Below are 20872 nucleotides of genomic sequence, written 5' to 3'. Positions count from 1 at the left end.
TATTAGTGCTTAGAGCTCTGGTATTTTGCCAACACAGCTAGAAGAATTTGCAACTGTTGTACTGTTGGTTTCTGGATCTATGTTCTTCATGTGTTTGACCTGCACCCTTTGAGACTGAAGCCCTTCTTGTGTTTCCCCTAGACACTATAGCCTAAAATCTTTGGTTTTGTTATGTATATACATGCACTGAATTACACTTATTAGATTCTGGGATATACCATTCGTTTCTAAAATTTCCCATAATTCCTCACAATTTACTTTTCTTCATTTTATCAAAAGCTTTTGCATATTCAATAAATGTTATGTTTGTCGGGTGATTGTAGTTGTGAGAAATGGGTTACAGACAGTATGACAGCATATCAGTTACACAGCATAGTGATGTGTTTTCCACATCTTTTATTAGTAAGCACATATGCAAAAAAAAGTGTAAGGGTTATGAGCATGCAAGGCATACTAACTCCTGCTGCCTCACAGGGAAGTAATCCTTATGCATCGTATACAGTGTCAGAGATGTTATGCTGCCACAGAGGCCCTGCCTCCCCTCCCACCTTAGTGCGGAGCTTGTGAAAAGATGTTGCAGCAGGACATTATCTGGCTGAAGTGATGTAGATAGCTGTATGATGTTGAATTCAGCGAAAGAAATGTAATATCAGCAAAGTGCACCAGGGGGTGCAGCCAGCCAATATTGGTGGTGCAACAAATGCGTTGCTTCCGATGGCATTATCATATATGTCATTAATTATTGACTGCTCAGTGGCAGCATTTGAAGAGGGAAGCATGTTGGATTTATTGCCTTGCATTTTTGTGTCCATAGGAGGCACTGCAGGGCCAGCCAGGTTGGTGGTGATGATTGTACCATCTGCTGAAAAATGGGAGGCGAGTCCTGCCGTGTCGACTTCTGGTGGGACAAGAGTGGTGTGCCCAAAACTGTGAGTGTGTGCTCACAACCAACCACCTATATGTGTAGGTAGTAGTAATTGTGAGGTCATTATCATGAAATGTTACATATGTTAATAGGCAGAAAATTGTGCAGAATCGCACACTTCCGGAAATTTGTTAATGGTTGCATAGGAGGTGGAGGGTCAGAGTGTATCTTTTGAGATGGGAACACTAAAGTCCATGCCGGTTTAAGGCAGTTCACCAACACTTTTGTTTATTTTCCAACAATTGTGATATCAAAACTGTTTGAATCTTGTTTCAATATATTCCTGTAAACGTTGATTGTAAGACCGGTTTCACTTAGTCGGTATGTAGTGTAATATGAGAACATGTGACCAGGTCCATATGAATAAAAAGTTAATTATGTCATGTGATGGGATGGGCAGTGGCACATGCATGTTTTTCTTATGTGCACACACGTGTGACCTAACCTGATCAATGGGGACTGTTATGTGTGAATGCAGAGGAGAACCCATGAAAAGGCCTTCACACATGATACTGAGTGGCACAAGAGAGCAGCTTTCATTGTCCAATGACACAATTCCACGAGGTCATTGGATTGGGTGTAGTACGCAGTTGTTTCAAATTGTTGGCATCCACATATGTCGCACAAGTTATTGAAGAGTTTGAATTCAAACTCCTCACCCTGGTCCAATGTTAGAGGCCAGGTGGCTGAATCTGGCACTGCTACTACTGGAAAAAGCTTTTTCTACTGTCTCTAGTGATATGTCATAAATGGGCACACACCCCATCCAATGTGTTATGTGATCTATCATTGAGGGAATGTAATGGCAACCATGTGATTCAGAAGTAGCTCTACAATGTCAATGTGCTGCAACTGCTCTTTGGAATCGAGAATATACCAAAGGGGGCTGAGCATGACAGCCAGTTTTTGCCTGTGGCACAATCCTTTTTAATGTCAGACCAGACAAACCATTATGTGATGAGCCACACAGTAGAGCACACTCCCAGATGTGCAAGGTTGTGGAGGAGGTCAAAAATGATAATGCAATACATTCTGGAACAACTGGTCAATGTCCTTAAAGCAAGATAGATGGGCACAGGAGAAACTTCTCGGGCAGCTAGTGAACCATTTGGTGAAATCAGTCACAAACTCTGTACTAGCTGGTTTGGAGGTGGGGCAGCTGATTGCCCAGCTTCTGTGGGCAGTTTGAACTCGTGTGCCCTGTTATTCCACACTGAGAGCAATAAGGTGCATGGCACTGCATGGCAGCATGGCGGCATGGCATGCCTTTTGGCAGCATTGAAATGCCTGCTCATATTTCAAAATTGGATGCAGCTGTTTGTCCAGGCATGTCAAACTGGCAATAAAATGCACTACCTCCTCCTGCATCATCGTAAGTCATGTGGCATCATACAATGAGGCGGGTGATGCTATTTATACCACACCTCCCACATAAAGGTCGATTCCATGTATAAATATGTCAGTTGACCGGGCTTGCACTTGCTCAATTAATACCTCGTTATGTGCGAGATCTAAAAGCAGTGTGTAAGTGCAGCAAGCCACAGCGCAGATTCACTCAGAAAATGCTTCTACATCCTCGCCTTGCTTCTGGCAGAGGGTGGATGACATGTGCCTGTAATAGCAAGTGTCACGTCTGTCCAAATACCTTTCTTTCAACCCAGCTTCTAACTTGTTGAAAGAGGTGGTGTCTCTATCGGTGTGCACCGATTTAGTATCGGTGTGGCATCATCAGACAATTTAGGGCGGAATACATACCATAGGAAATCTTCTGGCCAAGTGCAAGCATGGCCTGTATCTTGGACAGTTTGCAGAAAGGAGTGTATTTGTTCATTGGGTTTCCCGGAAAATATCAGGATAAAGTTGACTGAAGGGAAACTGTTAGCCAAGGTTCCAATGTATGGCTGGGGTACAATGCTACCGGAGGTGCTTGCAGCTGTCATTTGCAGTGCAGCAGGGTGTGTTTCTAGCACACTCAAATTGGCAGACTGGGTTTGAGCCAATTTTTGGCACTCTTCCATTAATTTTGTCTTCCGTAATAGTAACTTATCAATATCTGCTTGGAGGGCAGCTACTGTGTCTGGTTCTCCCATAGGTGGGTAGTTGTCTTTGCCAGTGGAGGTACAATGGGTTTGAAGCATAGTTACAATGTTAGAGCACCTAGAGCTCACTGGGAACTTTACAATTGGAGCACGAAAAGAAAGTGTCTATATTGGATGGGACGACAGTGTAGCTGACAGCATGGAGGTGGTTGCGTGGAAAAATGAAGCGACAAACTTTCAGAAGTTGTGAAGTGGTGCACTGGGTGATGGCAGTAGGAATTGACAGTGAAGGTGACGTCAGCTGTGTCAGCAGCCGGGTGCTGTGTCTGTTAGCAAGGTGGAACATGTGACTATACTGCGGCATGACATGGAGGGCGGCTTCCTGCTGCGTAGCGTAGCCTCAGACTGCTTGGGGCAGCCGCAGCATGGCAACTGGTGGAGATGTGTAGTGAGGCACCCAGCCATGCGGCCTGGCAGTCTCTGCGGCAACTGCTTGGGAAAAGGTGCCGATATGGCAGAACGCTGTGTGGTGAACCACGAATGCATGTACTTGTTATCGCATGGCGCATCTGGCACATCAAGTGTGAAGTATTGCTGGCAGCTTCATTAGGTATGGGTGGTTAAACTTCAAATGAGGCGGGCCTAGCAGTGATCTATCCCACTTCTGACACCAGTTGTTAAAGCATCAGGAATGGCCAGGAGCGGAAAGCTGTAGGCATGAATGTTCAATGCCGTAAACATGCAGGCCTAGAGAAGCTGCTGGAACTGAATGAATTACCGCCCAAGACAGCAAGAGAGGTGGGCATCTGATCGGTTCAGAAGCTGCCAGCAGAAGAGAGCAAACAGTATGTCTGCTCCCAGCAGCTGGCCACAGTAACACTCCCATTTGACCACTTCCAACCTCCCTATTGGTAGGCCAGATCATAAGACAAGCAGTTTGATAGCGTTACCTTGTCAGCAACATGTGAACTTAGCTGCTGATCGTTGAACATGTGAAATACAGAGTGGTTCTATCTGGTTCTGGGCACCGTGACTGAGACACTGCAACTAGCCACAAGGCAGAAGGCACTGACGAACATAAAGTGGAAAATAAAACCAGATTTTTATGCAAATAAATCCATTCAGTAATGGACCCCACTGTACACTATCAATAAATTTTAGTCTACAGGGCATGTAGAGTAACTCAGAGAGCAAATGGTGTGATTATAGCATTTTTTGGTATGTCTTTGTCTGCCACCTAAATTTGTTGATACGCTATTTTGCAACTGACAATGATGGCAATTTTTTCCCCAGCCAAGACTTAAGAAAAATGTACAAATCGGGAATGGGATCACTGTCAATGATTCTATGGGCATTGACATAGTGGTAGTCACTGTGTAGGCACAAAGTACCATTCTTTGTAGAAACTAGTTCAATTGGGGAGGGCTGAACACTGTTTCATGACATGACTTTACCAGCTCACAAACATTCTTCTGCCACATCCTTAGCCACTTTGTTTGTAGGGAACTAGCCAGTGGTGCCAGCAGCAGATAGGGGGACGTGGTGTGATTATAATGTGGTGGACTGCACTGTCCATATGGCAAGAATTGTATGTGGTTTAATGGGTGAGTGTGTAAGTCCAGGAAGTGGGGCATGATGTGGTTTATCATTGCTGTTAACGTCACATGGCACTGTATCAGGTGTGCAATTGAACAGGGATTTGTGGCACTTCAGTAACTTCAGAAGTGTCCATAGTAGTGGTGCCATGGCACTGGTCAGTGTCGAGATGACAAAGGCTTTAGAGATGCCGTTGGGCTGCATGCGGTGATGAGGTGGCATCCACAATTCATCTCCATAGTTGTTTATTCGTGAGTCACATAACCCCATTGTCATGATGGTAATGACGAGTACTTGGCTGCCCTTAAGAGAAGCTGGTTGAAAAGTGCTTTGCTTTGAAACTTCAGGTTGAGTTGTTTGTTGAGCAGCAGCAGCATAACTGAGGGCTTTGTAGTGCCAGCAGTTAGTGTATTACTGACCACACCACAGGTGGCCTTCTGGCTGCCCCATGATAATAGGAGTGTTAAAGCCCCTGAGGGCTTGGCATTTGGTTGCTGGGTACAGTATTGGCAGCCCCAGGTTCCTGATCTGCGAACTGGTAAGCACCATCAGTCCTCTGTTATTGTAAGCTCTGGGCACACTTCAGGCACCACCACCTGGACCCCTACAACAAACCCCTCAACCTCGAGGTGTGCTATGTGCTGACAAGGTGAATGAGTGTTCAGGTCAAAAAGTTTCAAGTGGGCAACCTCTGGGGCACATGCCACCCCCGCCAGGGGTAAAGGATTGTTCAGGCATGCAGGGCTCTGCCTGGGTTGATAATTGTGTTCTGAACATCTCGTGGGATCCCTCTGAAACATTTTCATGAACTTGCAACTACCGATGTGATGGGTGTATAGTCATGTAGTACTTAAACCCACTCATCTATAAGAGCTCGATTGGTCAATCCTCCCAAAAAGAAGCCTCAGAATTATAGAAATAGGGCTCTAGTGTGTCATAACACATTCATTGTAATCAAGAGAACAGGGGCAATATTTGAATAGGTCTCCACTTTCTATATTTGCATGGTGTTGGAAGGTATTGCTGGGTCCCAAAAAGTATTAAATGACTTTGTAATGGAACACTTCCAGATGAAACTGTTAATTCAAACCAAGTATCTGACCTCCTGGGATGTAAGCCTTAGTGACTACCCAGTTGAGGCTGAGTTGCATACCACCGTTAACTTTAGGAAGGCATGGTTACCTACTCAGATATGATTGGAGGTGGACCCTACGGAGTTCCATGAAGTATGGAAAAATATGGACATCACATAAGTGCAGAACTATATGAGAAGAGTCAATGGAAAATTGGAAAAATCTGCAACTTTCTCTCTAACCTTTAGTAATGCAGAGTTACCTGAACATATTCTTGCAGGCTATATCTGTTGTGTTGGCAGAAGAGCCAACACCGTGTTGGAAGAACTATACTGACGTGAGGTCTGGAACATGACAAGGAATTAGAATTCAGAAAGCGGATGTAATTAGTTTGGTACTTAACTTTAATCCATTAATGATGAATGTCGCTCTTGACTGTATATGAGTCACAATAATATCTGTTCAGAAGACATAGTAACTGAATATGGCGCCTTGCTAGGTTGTAGCAAATGACGTAGCTGAAGGCTATGCTAAATTGTCGCCTCTGCAAATGAGAGCGTATGTAGTCAGTGAACCACCGCTAGCAGTCAGCTTTATAACTGGGGCGAGTGCTAGGGAGTCTCTCTAGACTAGGCCCGCCGTGTGGCAGCGCTCGGTCTGCAATCACTGATAGTGGCGACATGCATGTCCGACCTATACTAACGGTCCGCGGCCGATTTAAAGGCTACCACCTAGCAATTGTGGTGTCTGGCAGTGACATAACAATATCCATCTTGGATTTGCCCATTCATTCCTAATGCAGTGTGATGCTTCAAATGTCAGAGATTTGGCTATACCAATATGGGATATAGTGGGAGTGTTACATGTGTCAATTGTGGAGGTTGACCTCGTAAATCAGACAATACTTTCACATTTCCTCCAAAATGTGTAAACTGCGCTGGGGATCACCCAGTGTGGAGCAGAAAGTGTGAGGTTTACAATGAGGAAAGGAAAATCCATGAGTTGAAAGTCAAGAGACACATACCCTATGGTAAAGCTCAAAAACCTTTAAAACCTTTCAAATCTTTGCAACCTCCAGTTTGTGCTACTTCTGTGGCATCGGCCCTTAAGACGCCAATCACCAAGTGTGATGCCTGCACTCAAACTAGGACCACCGGTTCAAGTAGGAGCATGTGCACTTGTCTGTATACCTGTATGGGAAATGCTACATTTAAAACAGAAGTCATTAAGAAGCCATTGGCAGTGGGCTTATCACCTAAGCCACATATCACTGCCAAACATCAGAATCCTACTAAGCAGGCCCCTCAACCCAAGCAATCACCTCCTCCCATAAGTAAACCAAAAGTCCTCCAAAAATTAGTTCCAACTCATAGAATGTGGTGGTTAAACCTTTAGATTGGCAAGCTCACTCCTTCTCTTATGGGGACTATGCTTTTGAGGGTATGGACTTCCAATTGGAGGAACCAGAAAGCTGTGAACTGAATTGGCTAACATTCCCCCCTGACATCCCAGATAAATCACCACCTCCAGGGTAGAAAGAATAGGACAACCGTCACTGAACAGTGGCTGCCACAAGGATTTCTGTGGTGCAGTGGAATTTAAATAGATTCCTACCACATTTTGAAGAATTACAGCTCCTGGTCCAGGAGAAGCCACCAACATACCTGCATTATGGGGTTACCACCCCTACAATAAGGACGATATTACTGGAGACAGTGCTAAAGGTGGAGTGGCTGCTGTAATTGACAGATGCCACTCTTCTGTCCCTCTTACCACCGCCATCCAAGCAGTAAGTGTGTGTGTTCTAGCACCCTTTAATATCACAGTGTGTTCTTTGTATCTTCCACCTAATGATGCTCTCGATGCAGATGCACCGATAGAAGTCTTCCAGGCACTCTCACGCCCAATCCTCCTAGTGGGGGACTATAGTGCGCACAATGTACTGTGCATCTCGACTACCACTTGAGACATCTGCATTCTGAATGTAGGTCAGATGGCACTTTTCCACAACTACAGAGTCTTTATCAGCCACTGACTTTGTTTTTGTTGCCCAGCTAGTGCAGACTCTGTTCAGTGGGAAGCAGGTATGGATTTACACTGTAGTGTTGACTTCCCAGTATGTATCTGTCTGCTGACAAGGATTATGGATGATACAAAGTTCAAATTTAATGCAGTACAGTCAACAGGCTATTTTTAAACAGAAGGACTGTACACAGGAGATGGTGACCCTTATCAATGGACTACCACAGAGTCCATCTCCCGGTCTTATAACCATCTCACACGATGACCTGTAGGTTGTTGGAATGATGACTGTTGATTGGCAATCATGACCAGACAAACAGAGCTACAGAACTTAACACTGTCCAACTATAGAAACCCTTCAAACTTTCAGATCTGTGAGAGAACATGTGAGGCGAGTGATAAAAGAACAGAGGAGGACTTCCTGAAAGGAATTTGCAACTTCCTTGACTTCCATTTATTGGTCCACTTCCACTGTGGAAGTTTGGGACTCACTAAGGCAGATTTCAATCAAGGGCAGTACTCGTACCTTCAGATTTGTCAAATAATGGGGCCTTGGTGGACATGTCAGAAGGCATGTTCAGGTTTTAGCTGAACACTTTTCTACTGTCACTACATCATCCAGACAAGCTCCTGCTTTTCAGGTGTTCTATTGGACTGTGGAGATGACGAAGCTCAAGTTGTTGTTGCATAATGGGGAAGTCTACAACCTTCCGTTTGCCATGTGGGAACTGGAATTAGCTTTGTCTGGAGCTGGAGGCACTGCTCCAGGAACTGGTGAGATCCATTATGCCATGCTTCATCTGTGCCCTGAAATGAAAGGACATCAATTAAAAGGTTTCTTGTCTGTTCAGAGTTGCATAGTGCACTACAAGCACTTCCCCAAATGGAACTAGCTGATCAGTTAATTCAGCTCATCTGTGACTTCTTACAGCAGGTCCAGCACTGTGGCAAGGACGTGATTGTTTGCTTGCGTACCTGGTCACTCTGGGATACAGTAAAATGACATGGCTGACAAAGCCGTCAAGGAAGTATGTCAGAATGGTGCTGCCTGTCAATGTCCCATCCTGCTGAATGCCATCATCTCGTTTTCTGATGGATGCATCGTGTCTGTGGGACACTGAATGTTTGATGTTAGCCTTTCTGCTGGAATGAGGTTCTGCTTACCAGGTTGTGCGATGGGCATAGCCGTTTAACCCGTAGCTTCCTTCTCTGGTGAGAGGATCCACCACTGTGTGAAGTTTGTGGTGTGCCACTTTCAGTTCAGTGTAGTTTGACAATGTGTGTCATATATACTGATTGTAGGGCAGCCGTGAATCTTGATGGAGATCTGCCCACCATCCTCACCGATACTGGTTCCAGTGTTAAGAGTGGTGAAGTTTTGTGAGCTGACAAAGCTCATCCCTCAATTGGTGTGGAAGGGAGGGAGACTTTAAAACATTATAAAATGCTCCACATGTGGAGACGGCCTTTGTCCCCACCCATGAGATTTGCATGCTGACTTTCCATCAGGGTGTTGACAAATGTGATGTTGAGCAGCCCTCATCTCAAATAACCACCACCACCATCATAAGAAGGAGTGCACCATTTAAATCTGGCAGTAGAAGTTAGTTCTGTAGGAAGTAAACTCGAATGGCTGGTTTAACTTTCTCTGGCACTAGGAATGTCAGAAGAGTTTCTGTATCTGTGCCGTGTAGTGTGCGATGGTGATCAGTCATTGGCCACACACATTTGTAGCAGTGATGGCAACAGTGTAGCAGGTGTGAGAGCAGGTGGTAGAGTGCTCACTTACCATGGTGTCAGTGAGGAAATACACATGCAGGCACCTGTTTTGGACAAATAGTTGGAGACCAACTGCCCGTCAAAATGTTCTGTCAATACTGTTTCATTGTGCTGTGTAGAGGTGGCTCATTAATGAAGATCAGCCTGATGTCAGGTCACCGTAGAAGTTTCGGTAGGCATAGGGTTGTCTGCAGCGCAATGAATGCTGCCCAAATCTTGTGGGGAAACTGGCAGTAGCATAGTTTTGTTTTGGGTTTGGAAACAGATGGTGCACTTGCTCAGTGCAGCTTATTTTATATGCAGTCATGACAGTGGCCATTTGGGAGGGTGACACTCAGCTGTCATGTTTGGTGATTTCTGTCTGCTGGATCTGTGAAAGGTGCTCAGGGTCGTAGATGTGGGGGGGACGTGGCAGAGTTTGGGTGAGTCCAGCCGCCATCAGGCTCTCTGTTGCTGTGCACAGTGTCATGGCAGCTCATCCAGGATCGCGCGTAATTGGTTTCAGGGCAGGTGTACTGCACGTTTACTGCTATGTTCCACTGTCTGTTGTCACTGAGAATGCAGTGTTGTGATAGTGCTGCATTTTGTCAGCCAGTCGAAGTTTAAGCTCCAGTGTTGCCTCCTCATGCACTACTATTGCTGCTTGTACGTTCTCTGGGAATATTTGGAGCCTAAGTGTCCATGAGACATGATCAGGTAGGAGTGTTGGGTTAATTGGAATTTGCATGTGGTGCCAGGACAAAAACAGTATGCTGTTGGCTAAAGAAGTCACTTTGATCAGGAAATGTAGCTGCTGCTCTTGGGTCCATGTTATTCTGTGTAGCACTGGTGTCTCGGCAGACTTGCATGTGTGAGAGGCCAGATGTCCAGAAGCAAGTCGCTAATAAGGTCTGCACTGTTTCCCAGGTGGTTAAGACAAGTGGTGAACTTCTCGTCATCTGCAATGGTGCCACTCGCTGACATCAAATGCTCACGGAGGGCAAAACACCTTGCAGGAGAAAAACGGTAGTTTAGGATGGTAGTGGATGATATGATGGTTGTCAGTGGTTACAGTGTAAGGCACCGCTGTGAGATGGGCACGGCGCAATGCTGGATTTGGAGGTGTCAGTGTGTGCGGCAGGCAGGAAACGTGCCTTTACATAGGGCTGTGCATGATGAGGTGGATCATGTGTCAGTGCAGATAGTGCCAGCATCACAAAGCAATGTGTGTGGAACTCACATGGTTGTTCGAAGAGTATTTGTATGAGTCAGTGAAATTCTGGGGCCAAGTTGGTAGAAAAGACTTTCCTAATGTCCGGTGTCTGAGACGGTGGGAAATGTGTGTCAGGGTGCATGTGATACCCTCGTGTAGCCCATTTAGTATCCAGCAGCACTGTGTGTGTCTCTTGGAGTTTGTGCAGATGTGCAGTCGTTGATGGTGTGGCTGCCGTGGGTGTGACATAACCCGAACAGGGAGCCAGAGCTATCTGACCTTGCCGAGACAAGGTCACGAGAAACGTATTTTCGGAAGATGTAGTTGCTTTTAGTGCTGGTTGTGGGTGGTTCAAATGGAAAGCACACTGCTGGATCAGAAGTGAGATGGTTGTGAGGCCCAGTGTGGCTGGGATATGAGTGACTTTATAGTATCTCTCGCGGAACTCATGATTAGTCACAATGGGTGGCACAGGATTTGGAAAATTGGAATGCCCATGTACTGAAATGTGATGTAAACCAGGATCTTGCAGTCTGTTGGCAGATAGGTGATGAAACAGAATGAAGTAGTGGTATGGCGTGGGCCATTGTTTGTAATGGCACTGTGGGAGAAGTCTGGTTCAGGTTATCAATGTGAGTGTCATAATGCTCGTAATCACTAGTACTGCAGCAATTGATGTTTTGCCCTGCATGATATTTGAAGCCACTTAGATTAACATACATTATGGTGAAACTGGCTATTGTTTGTTGTGACTCGCTGCTGCAGTATTGTATGAAATACAAGGGATGGAATCACTCTGTATCAAATCTGGAATGTTTAGTAAGGAGTCCCTAGATAAATTCGATACTTGTTGTGGCACAGTTTGTGTTTGGCATTGGCAGTGATGTGAAGTTTGTCTGAAGACGTGTCAAACAACGGTGGTGGTGCTATGTCGTTTGTCACTACAGTATCGTCCAAGCCTTGGTGGATGTTACCGATTTTGTACACGGGATGTTACGGAATTCATGAGCTCTTGTTACAGATGTTGTTGACTTCACTGTAGGAAAATTGAGGTTGTACCATTTATTATGGTAGCATTCTCAATGGCATATTAATATGATAGCAGAATAGTGGTCTGGTGTTGTAGACCAGATTTCCACACTATTTATTAGTAGTACATATATGCAACATTCGCAAGTGTTAGGAGTGTACAAAGCATACCAACTCCTGCTGCCTCATATGAAGCAACCCTCATTTACACAGTCAGAGATGTCATTTCACTACATATTCTCTTTTGTTTCTCAGTAATTTGGTCGATTGGAAAAATACTGTCCCATTTTAATACCCTTCTGTTCTTCAGTAAGAAATATTTCCAACATACCTTCAGTCTGTTCGTTACTGTTTGTGCGTATATCTTGTATGCAGAGTTAAGAAGACTAATATCTCAATAATTGTCACATTTTCAGTGATCTCCTTTGATTTAATAATGGGATAATGCTGTTTGCAGATGTTTCAGTACTTCATTGAAACATTTTTTCTATAACCATGTAATTCTTCGATCTCGTAGCAAATGTATTGTATAGATATCTCCTTGTGTCTGTCTTTTTACTGTGTTTTTATTCTTTTCAAAGCTAAGAATGCTCCTCTATATTACAAAAAAAAATGATCAGTTGTAACATTATATCCTCTTTAGACTATGGTGTCTTCTATAAGTGGCATGGCTTTATGTGCAATAACATAGCCTCTTATAGATCTAGTACCCCTAGTACTCCATGTAATTTTATGAATATCTCTATTTACGGGGAGAGGGGTTGTATTAATTGTCATTCTTAAGTGGTTCAAGGCAGAAAAAATCTCTCGGCTGATATACATTATTGTTTTCAGTATGTTCTCCATGTGGCCCCACTATGCCTTTAATGGCAGATTTATCTACTTTGCATTGAAATCTCTTGCAATTATTAAATAATATGCTTCAGGTATTCTACCAATCATTGTCGTATATGCATTTGTAGGCTGTATTCTCAACAATAATATTCACCAACTTGTCCCAGTGTCTTAAACCTTAAGTATATCAATCCTTAATTTATGAAAACCTATTAATTTACCTAATTTGACTGTACCTGCAACTCCAGCTCTTGCCTGTTCGGTTCTACTTACTCTGGTATATTTCATAATATAACGACTAATTTCTTTAGAGATTTGTAGTTCCTTCTTTGTTTCTGATATTACAACTATATCAGTTTTTGAAATGTTTAATTCCCTTGTTATATGTTGTTCATTTCTGCTTATTCCTCTAACATTCCATATTGTTATTTTCCTTATTTTTTTCACTCCCTATATTATTTTTTCCTCACTGGTCATTGTCATAAGTGTTTTTTGCTACTTGATTTTTGTCAGTAGTGTTGTAATTCCCCATTAAAAGATACAGACCTGTAGCCTGGTGACAGGGCTGCCACATTTATGTGTCCTAGTACACCTGCTTTTTCTCTGGGGTTTTCTCTCCTTAGATGGCTGCCTTCACTACAGCTATGGATACATCTCTCCAGGTTTTGGAGGGACTCCTTCCCTGTTATTAATCAAGGTTGACCCCTCTAGGAGGGTCTGTTTCTCTATGCCTAAGACAACCTGTCTCCCCCTGCCCACCACTCCTACATTGTGGACTGGTCTTCATCTGATTCATAACCATAAGACCTGTCCCGCTAGGGTGGCCCTGCCAGTAGCTTGCACTCCCTCCAATATAGCTATCTGCTTTATAGCAGAGCACACAAACTTCCTTGCCATAGTTAGGCGGCTGTCCCTGAGGAGATATTTAATACATATTTTTATTTTTCTTTATTTTCAGATATACCACGAGACATATTACACCATTTCCTGGCCGGAATGCCACGAAGGTGGAAGATGGTGGCACAGCAGTGGCGGCAGTGCATTGGTAACTACTACTACTACTACTACTACTACTAAAACTACCACCACCACCACCAATGCTATTATTATTATTGTTATTATTATTGTTATATTATTATTATTTTTATATTTCTTTCTTTTCTCAGACGTTATGTCTGGTTAAAAATGGAAAGTGACACGGACCTTGATCAAGCGTGACTTCCTTTTAACTGAACGGTATATGTCCGCCCCTCGTGGTCTCACGGTAGCGTTCTCGCTTCCCGAGCACAGGGACCCCGGTTCGATTTCTGGCGGGGTCAGGGATTTTTCCTGCCTCGAGATGACTGGGTGTTGTTGTCATTTTCATCATCATCATTCATCCCCATTACGGTTGGAGGAAGGAAACGGCAAACCACCTCCATTAGGACCTTGCCTAGTAAGGCGGTGCGAGTCTCCCGCATCGTTCCACTGTGCTCTGTAAAGAAGCAAGGGACTTCATTTCCATTTCCATATGTTACATTGCATTTAGGAACTTTTGGGTAATTGAACATGTATCAATAATTTCAGATTTCTGTAGTTGTCCCTATACGTTTGGCTGTAGCTGTATTGTGTTGATGTACTGGTAGATATTGTGTGGTAGGACTCCTGTAGTTGATAGTATAATTGGTACAATGTCAACTTTATCCTGATGCCACATGTCCTTGACTGCCTCAGCCAGTTGGATGTATTTTTCAATTGTTTCTCCTATTTTCTTGTGTATATTTGTTGTATTGGGAAGGGATATTTCGATTAGTTGTGTTAATTTCTTCTTTTTATTGGTGAGTATGATGTCACATTTGTCATGTGGTGTTGTTTTATTTGTTATAATGGTTCTGTTCCAGTATAATTTGTATTAATGATTCTCCAGTACATTTTGTGGTGCATACTTGTATGTGGGAACGTGTTGCTTTATTAGTTTGTTGTATGGCAAGTTGTTGATATATTATTTTCGCTACATTGTCATGTCTTCTGTATTTGCTAGTATTGTACATCCACTTGTGATGTGACTTACTCTTTCTATTTGTTGTTTGCAAAGTCTGCATTTATCTATTGTGGTATTGGGATCTTTAATAATATGTTTGCTGTAATATCTGGTGTTTATTGTTTTATCCTGTATTGAAATCATGAATCCTTCCGTCTCACTGTATATATTGCCTTTACTTAGCCATGTGTTGGATGCGTCTTGATTGACGTGTGGCTGTGTTAGATAATAAGGGTGCTTGCCATGTAGTGTTTTCTTTTTCCAATTTACTTTCCTCGTATCTGTTGATGATGTTATGTGGTCTAAAGGGTTGTAGAAGTGGCTATGAAATTTCAATGGAGTAACCGATGTACTTATACGAGTGATTGCTTTGTGTATTTTGCTAGTTTCTGCTCATTCTAGAAAGTATTTCTTAAATTGTCTACCTGTCCATAATGTAGGTTTTTTATGTTGATAAATCTCCTTCCTCCTTCCTTTCTGCTTAATGTGAATCTTTCTGTTGCTGAATGTAAGTGATGTATTCTATATTTGTGGCACTGTGATCATGTAAGTGTATTGAGTGCTTCGAGTCTTGTGTTACTCCATTTCACTACTCCAAATGAATAGGTCAATATTGGTATAGCATAAGTATGTATAGCTTTTGTCTTGTTTCTTGCTGTCAATTCTGTTTTCAGTGTTTTTGTTAGTCTTTGTCTATATTTTTCTTTTAGTTCTTCTTTAATATTTGTATTATCTATTCCTAGTTTTTGCCTGTATCCTAGATATTTATAGGCATCTGTTTCTTCCATCGCTTCTATGCAGTCGCTGTGGTTATCCAACACATAATCTTCTTGTTTAGTGTGTTTTTTCCCTTGACTATGCTATTTTCTTACATTTGTCTTTCCCGAAAGCCATATTTATATCATTGCTGAATACTTCTCTTATCTCTAGTAATTGGTTGAGTTGTTGATTTGTTGCTGCCAGTAGTTTTAGATCATCCATGTATAGCAAATGTGTGATTTTGTGTTGGTATGTTCCAGTAATATTGTATCCATAATTTGTATTATTTAGCATCTTGGATAGTGGGTTCAGAGCAAGGCAGAACCAGAAAGGACTTACTGAATCTCCTTGGTATATTCCATGCTTAATCTGTATTGGCTGTGATGTGATATTTGAATATTAAGTGTGGTTTTCAAATTTTACATTACTGTGTTTAGGAACTGTATCAATTTAGGATCTACTTTGTATACTTCCAATATTTGTAGTAACCATGAGTGGGTACACTATCAAAAGCTTTTGGGTAATTAATGTATGCATAGTGTAGTGACCTTTTAGTTTTAGCTTGATACATCATCTCTGCATCTATTATCAGTTGCTCTTTACATCCTTGTGCTCCTTTGCAACAGCCTTTTTGTTCTTCATTTATAATTTTGTTCTGTGTTGTATGTGTCATTAATTTCTGTGTAATGACTGAAGTTAATAGTTTGTATATTGTTGGTAGGCATGTTATGGGGTTTTCTGTGTCTGCTTGATCTTTAGGTTTCAGATAAGTTATTCCTTGTGTAAGTTTATCGGGAATGTGTATGGGTCTGCAATGTAACTGTTAAATAATTTAGTTAGATGTGAATGTATTGAGGTGAACTACTTTAGCCAGAAATTTGCTATTTTATCTTTTCCAGAGGCTTTCCAATTGTGAGTAGAATTAATTGCTTGCGTGACTTCATGTTGCAAAATTATCACTTCAGGCATTTGTGGTATCATCTTGTATGTGTCTGTCCATATGTTGCTCCAGAAGTGTTCCATGTCTGTTATGTTTGGTGGATTGTCAATTTTAATGTGTGTGTTATCTATTGTCTGGTAAAATTTCTTTTGGTTTGTGTTGAATGTTTGGTTTTGTTTCCTTCTATTTTCACTTTTTTGTATCTTCTAAGTCGTTTGGCCAATGCTTGTAATTACTGCTTCTTTTCATCTAATTGCTCTATCACTTCTTGTTTTGAGATTTTACCTAACCTTTTTTATTTTTTTTTTCTGACATTTCATTTCTTATAAATTGTGTTAGCTGTCCGATGTCTTTTCTCAGTTTTTCTATTCTGATCTGTAGCCTGTGTTGCCATGCTGGTTTTGTGGATTTCTTCTGTGTGTTGGTTGGTTCTGGTTTCTGCCTAGTGTGTATATTTAGTGTAGTAAGTGCTTTTACATAAACCAGTAGTTGTAACTCTTCCATAGTTGTTTTTAATTTAGCTTGTTGTGTATGATTGTGTTGATAGTTGTTATTGTTGTTTCGACTTGTGGGTTATTTGGCAGTCTATGCAAGAATGGTCTAATGTCTGTATTTGTGTCTTTGTATTCTATGTATGTCAGCTGAAATTTTTCTTCCATATCTAACATGTGTGTCACTTCGTATTCTATTTGTACTTGTTCTGGTGGCTGTCTTAAGATTTCGTTTTCCTCTGTCTAATTGATGCATGTTGTTCTTTGTTTGTTTGCTCTGGGATGTTTGAGTCCATTACTGTATTTTCTTCTTCTTCTTCTTCTTCTGACTGCACATTATTTTGTTCCAGTATTTGTTGTACTTGTTGTGTGATGTTTTCTAATTCTGACTGTGGTATCCTGTTATTTTTGATTATTACACAGATCTGATCAGCTAGTCATCGTTCTGTTAAAAATTTTAATTCTGGGTATCTGGTAATATATGTTGTGTATACTTGTGATCTGTATCCAGTTGTGTTGGTCCTAGGTTTGTTGCTTGGTAATAACAGAACATGAGATGTCGATTAACTTCATCTGACCATCTCATCCTCTGTCTTTGTTTTCCTTCTAGGGTGGTTGCAGGAAGCATATCCTGCAAAACACCTCTATTTGGATTTAAATCAGTTTCCAGTTAGCTAGCAGTGTTGTTACCATTGTGGGCGGGCATAGGGTTCAAGCGTCGTCCCCGACCATGATGGCGCTTGTCCGAGGCTTCTTTAGTTCTGTCCTGAACCAACTCATCACACTAGAAGGGGGGTTAGCCCTATTAGTGGTTTGTTCTTTTCATCCACTTTTATGACTGGCAGAACATACCGGAGACCTATTCTTTTCCCAGGCCTCCACAGGATTATTATTATTATTATTATTATTATTATTATTATTATTATTATTATTATTACTACTACTACTACTATTAGTGATCTACCGAATTTTTTAACTAATTACTTTGAGCTTCAAAAGCTATATAAATATAAGTTAGTTTGTCATGTCCTTTGTTATAGGAGGTTTTCACTAATAAACATGTATATTGGAACATAATTTAAAAAACAATCTTATGTTGTCAGTCACATTTCAATTCAAATCTAATTTCTGTCATCTAAATAATTGCTCAACAGTGTGTGAACAGCATTGTCAACACTGTACCCTCCACACACCATACAACTCCATCCCATTCTAATTAACCACAACAACAAACCTAATGCTTCCATCTCTTTGCAGCCACTATGTGAATATGTTCATAGCAGACAGTCACCTCATTTTGGAAGTGATGAACAAGGGTACCCAACTATCACACCATCATACACCTAACACAGCACCAGTACCCCATCCTTCCCCATCCCCATCCTCCATAGTGGATTTCTCTAATACCACACACTGAAACATATGTGAATTGTTGTGGTCTATCCACTCTAAATAAGATCAACAACTGTGTTTGAAGCTCAAATGTGTCTTGGAACATTAGCATACCATTACACAATTTCCATATCCTTCATCCCTCTGAGTCCTATGAGCTCTTTTCTACTCCCAGTGAGGTATAACCATTAACTCCTAGATTCCGTAAGTTTAAAACAGGTCCTGCATTTGTTTAGGATCTATGCATTATTGCCGATCAATCAATCAATCCAGTGGGTATAATGTTATTGTCATCTTGTATCACCCAGAGACCTTTGCCCCTAGAAGCACTTCTCTGCAAACCTCAAATACTCTCCTCATTGTGGATATTAGAACAGTTCACTTGACATCATGGGAAACCCTCACATTAACTTCAGGACAGGTGACAAGTGTAGTGTTTTATGATTAACTGCTCTATACAAATGTAGGCAGGCAGCTTGTGTACCCTCAGCTCAAAGCTCGCTTAATTCATTGAAGCTCTCACAGCCTGTTCCACTGTTAAGAGCAGTTACTTATAAACTATGAACAATAAACTAATTAGGAAGCATTCATTTTCTACGCACTCATTACTGTAGGCATGTAGACAAAATCTTAGGCAGTATCTTGATATTTAAACTTCTTGGCAGATTAAGAATGAATATTAGACTGAGACTTGACCTTAGGACATATGCCTGCCCTGGCAAAAATAAAGCTCGTGAGTCGTGCTTGGCTAGCTCTGTCAGTAGAGCATTTGCCCATGAAAGGCAAGTTCAAGCCTTTGTCCGGCACACAGTTTACATGTTCTAGGAAGTTTCATACCAGCACACACATTGATGTAGAGTGCAAATTTCGTTCTGGTAGCTCAATCTTCCCAACAGAATCAACTACAGCTACTTACACAATACCCTACATCATGCTTTCCATGGGACTTGTGAACTGTTGTCAGTTTTATATGTTACACAAGTAACTGTTAGTTGCAACACTGTAGTTTTGGCCCAAAAACAGTGCACACTCAGTATTTCAACATTTTTTGACTCCATTCCAAATCCTTCAGAATTCCAGTGTCATGAAACTGTTCTGCCATTTACAGTTAATTCAGTGGGTATAAGATATGAAACAACAGAAAACCATTCTAGGCTACTTGGGACTGCACATTCATGGCTTCCTAGTAGTAGTTGCATATTTACTCATTCTATAGTAGTTTACCTATTCTAGCATGTACTGCTTTATCATTAAAGTGATAAATCACCAGAAATGGTTGCAGATTTCTACTTAATGTTATCAGCTGTTCTAACATGTTCTCCTCCTCCTCTGAAAATTACATGATCAGCACATGACAGAAAATGCTTCCAGCCTTCCAACTCACTGTTAAAAAAGGTGAAAATAATTGACAAAGAAGTTTCTGAGAACTAACATAACAACATCACTATTGTCATAGTACTAACTACAGAATTTTGGTGCATACCACTGTTCACCTGTTGAGTATCAAAAGTTGCCTTATTAGTCTGTACAAAACAGAGCAAACTCTCATATTTTCTTAAGATTGTGTTACCTAATTTCATTCTGGATCTTTTGATTTGCACTAGCAAAGAGGAAAACAATTGGCATTACATATACCACTTTTGCAGATGTATTTGGCCTTACGGCAACAGTTTAATTCATATTAACAAGCATGATATCACAGAGCTACTGAGATATCAATACTAGAAACATTTTCTCACTGTCGTAGAAGCAGTTATGGTAGAAGAATAACAGTTTGCTAACAAAATGAAAGATGAGAGAAATTCTTATAATTTATGGGTAAAATGATATCCTTTCATGTGAAATAATAAATTCTCTTACTGTCACTTATTATGCAAAAATTGCTCAGAAAATGTCACCAAGTTTACAGAAGTAGCTAATTAATTTGGAAGAATGATTCACCTCCAGTCTCAAAAGTAAGTCAACAATAACTGACTTGCCAAACAACTTAGAGATGTTTCCAAAGTCTCAGCTTTTCCAATGGCAGGAACGTATTGTAGTATGATTGTATGGTTAGTTGGTTAGTTGGTCAGTTGGTCGCTTAAAGAGACCTGCATACTAGGTCTTCAGGCCATTTTCCTCAAACAGACTTGTCTTAAAGGTCAATGAAGGTTAGGTGAGGAACAAAAAAGAAGACAGGGAGTATATAGGAAAAAAGGCAGGTGGAGTGCCCTATCCAGGGAGCAGCTGGATGCTCCCAAAAACAGACTGCAAAGAGGGGACATCCATCCCCATCCCCCTACTACTACTACTACTACTACTACTATTCCCTCCGGTCATACAAGTGGTACTCCACTTAGAAATGTCTAGGAAAGACTAACAACATAAATGGGGCAAGAAAAGTGTATATAGATTTAAGACAAACAAGGTGAACTGACCACATGGAAGGGTGGGAGGGGAGGAAGAGTAAAAGATCAGGTAGGGCAAGGGCCAGTTCGGACAGCCGCAGACACTCTGGACAAAGTAGACAACAGAGCATTCTGCCAACTTGTCAGTGGGCTGATAAGACTAAGTGGCCCTTCCTTACAGTGAGGGGTAAAAGCCCCCTTCACAAATAAAACATAAAACTACGTCAGCCATTGAAGCATCATCTCCTAATACAATGGGTAGCAAGTCACAGAGATTGAGAGTCTGCCACAGTGTTGATAGATTGGAACAGTCCAGAAAAATGTGGATCACTGTCAAACAGTGACCTGTGTGGTAGTGAAAACTTCCTGATCTTTCTGTCTGTCCCTTAGCATT

The 20872-nt window shown here is 41.6% G+C and overlaps 1 protein-coding gene across 1 annotated transcript in view; it reads left to right on the top strand.

Moving 5' to 3' along the window:
- The first annotated feature begins 777 nt into the window (after window positions 1-777).
- Window positions 778-20872, top strand: part of LOC124776135 (glycine-rich cell wall structural protein-like) — a 55938-nt gene continuing 35843 nt past the window's right edge. Inside the window, exon 1 of the mRNA XM_047250972.1 lies at window positions 778-929. Within this exon, the coding sequence (XP_047106928.1) occupies window positions 778-929 (152 nt within the window). The remainder of the gene's footprint in view (window positions 930-20872) is intronic.

The sequence above is a fragment of the Schistocerca piceifrons genome, chromosome 2 (genome assembly GCF_021461385.2).
Source record: "Schistocerca piceifrons isolate TAMUIC-IGC-003096 chromosome 2, iqSchPice1.1, whole genome shotgun sequence".
In the NCBI taxonomy this organism is placed as follows: Eukaryota; Metazoa; Arthropoda; class Insecta; order Orthoptera; family Acrididae; genus Schistocerca; species Schistocerca piceifrons.
Note: the sequence above shows the minus strand (reverse complement) of the source record. Positions and strands in the feature narration are given on the sequence as shown.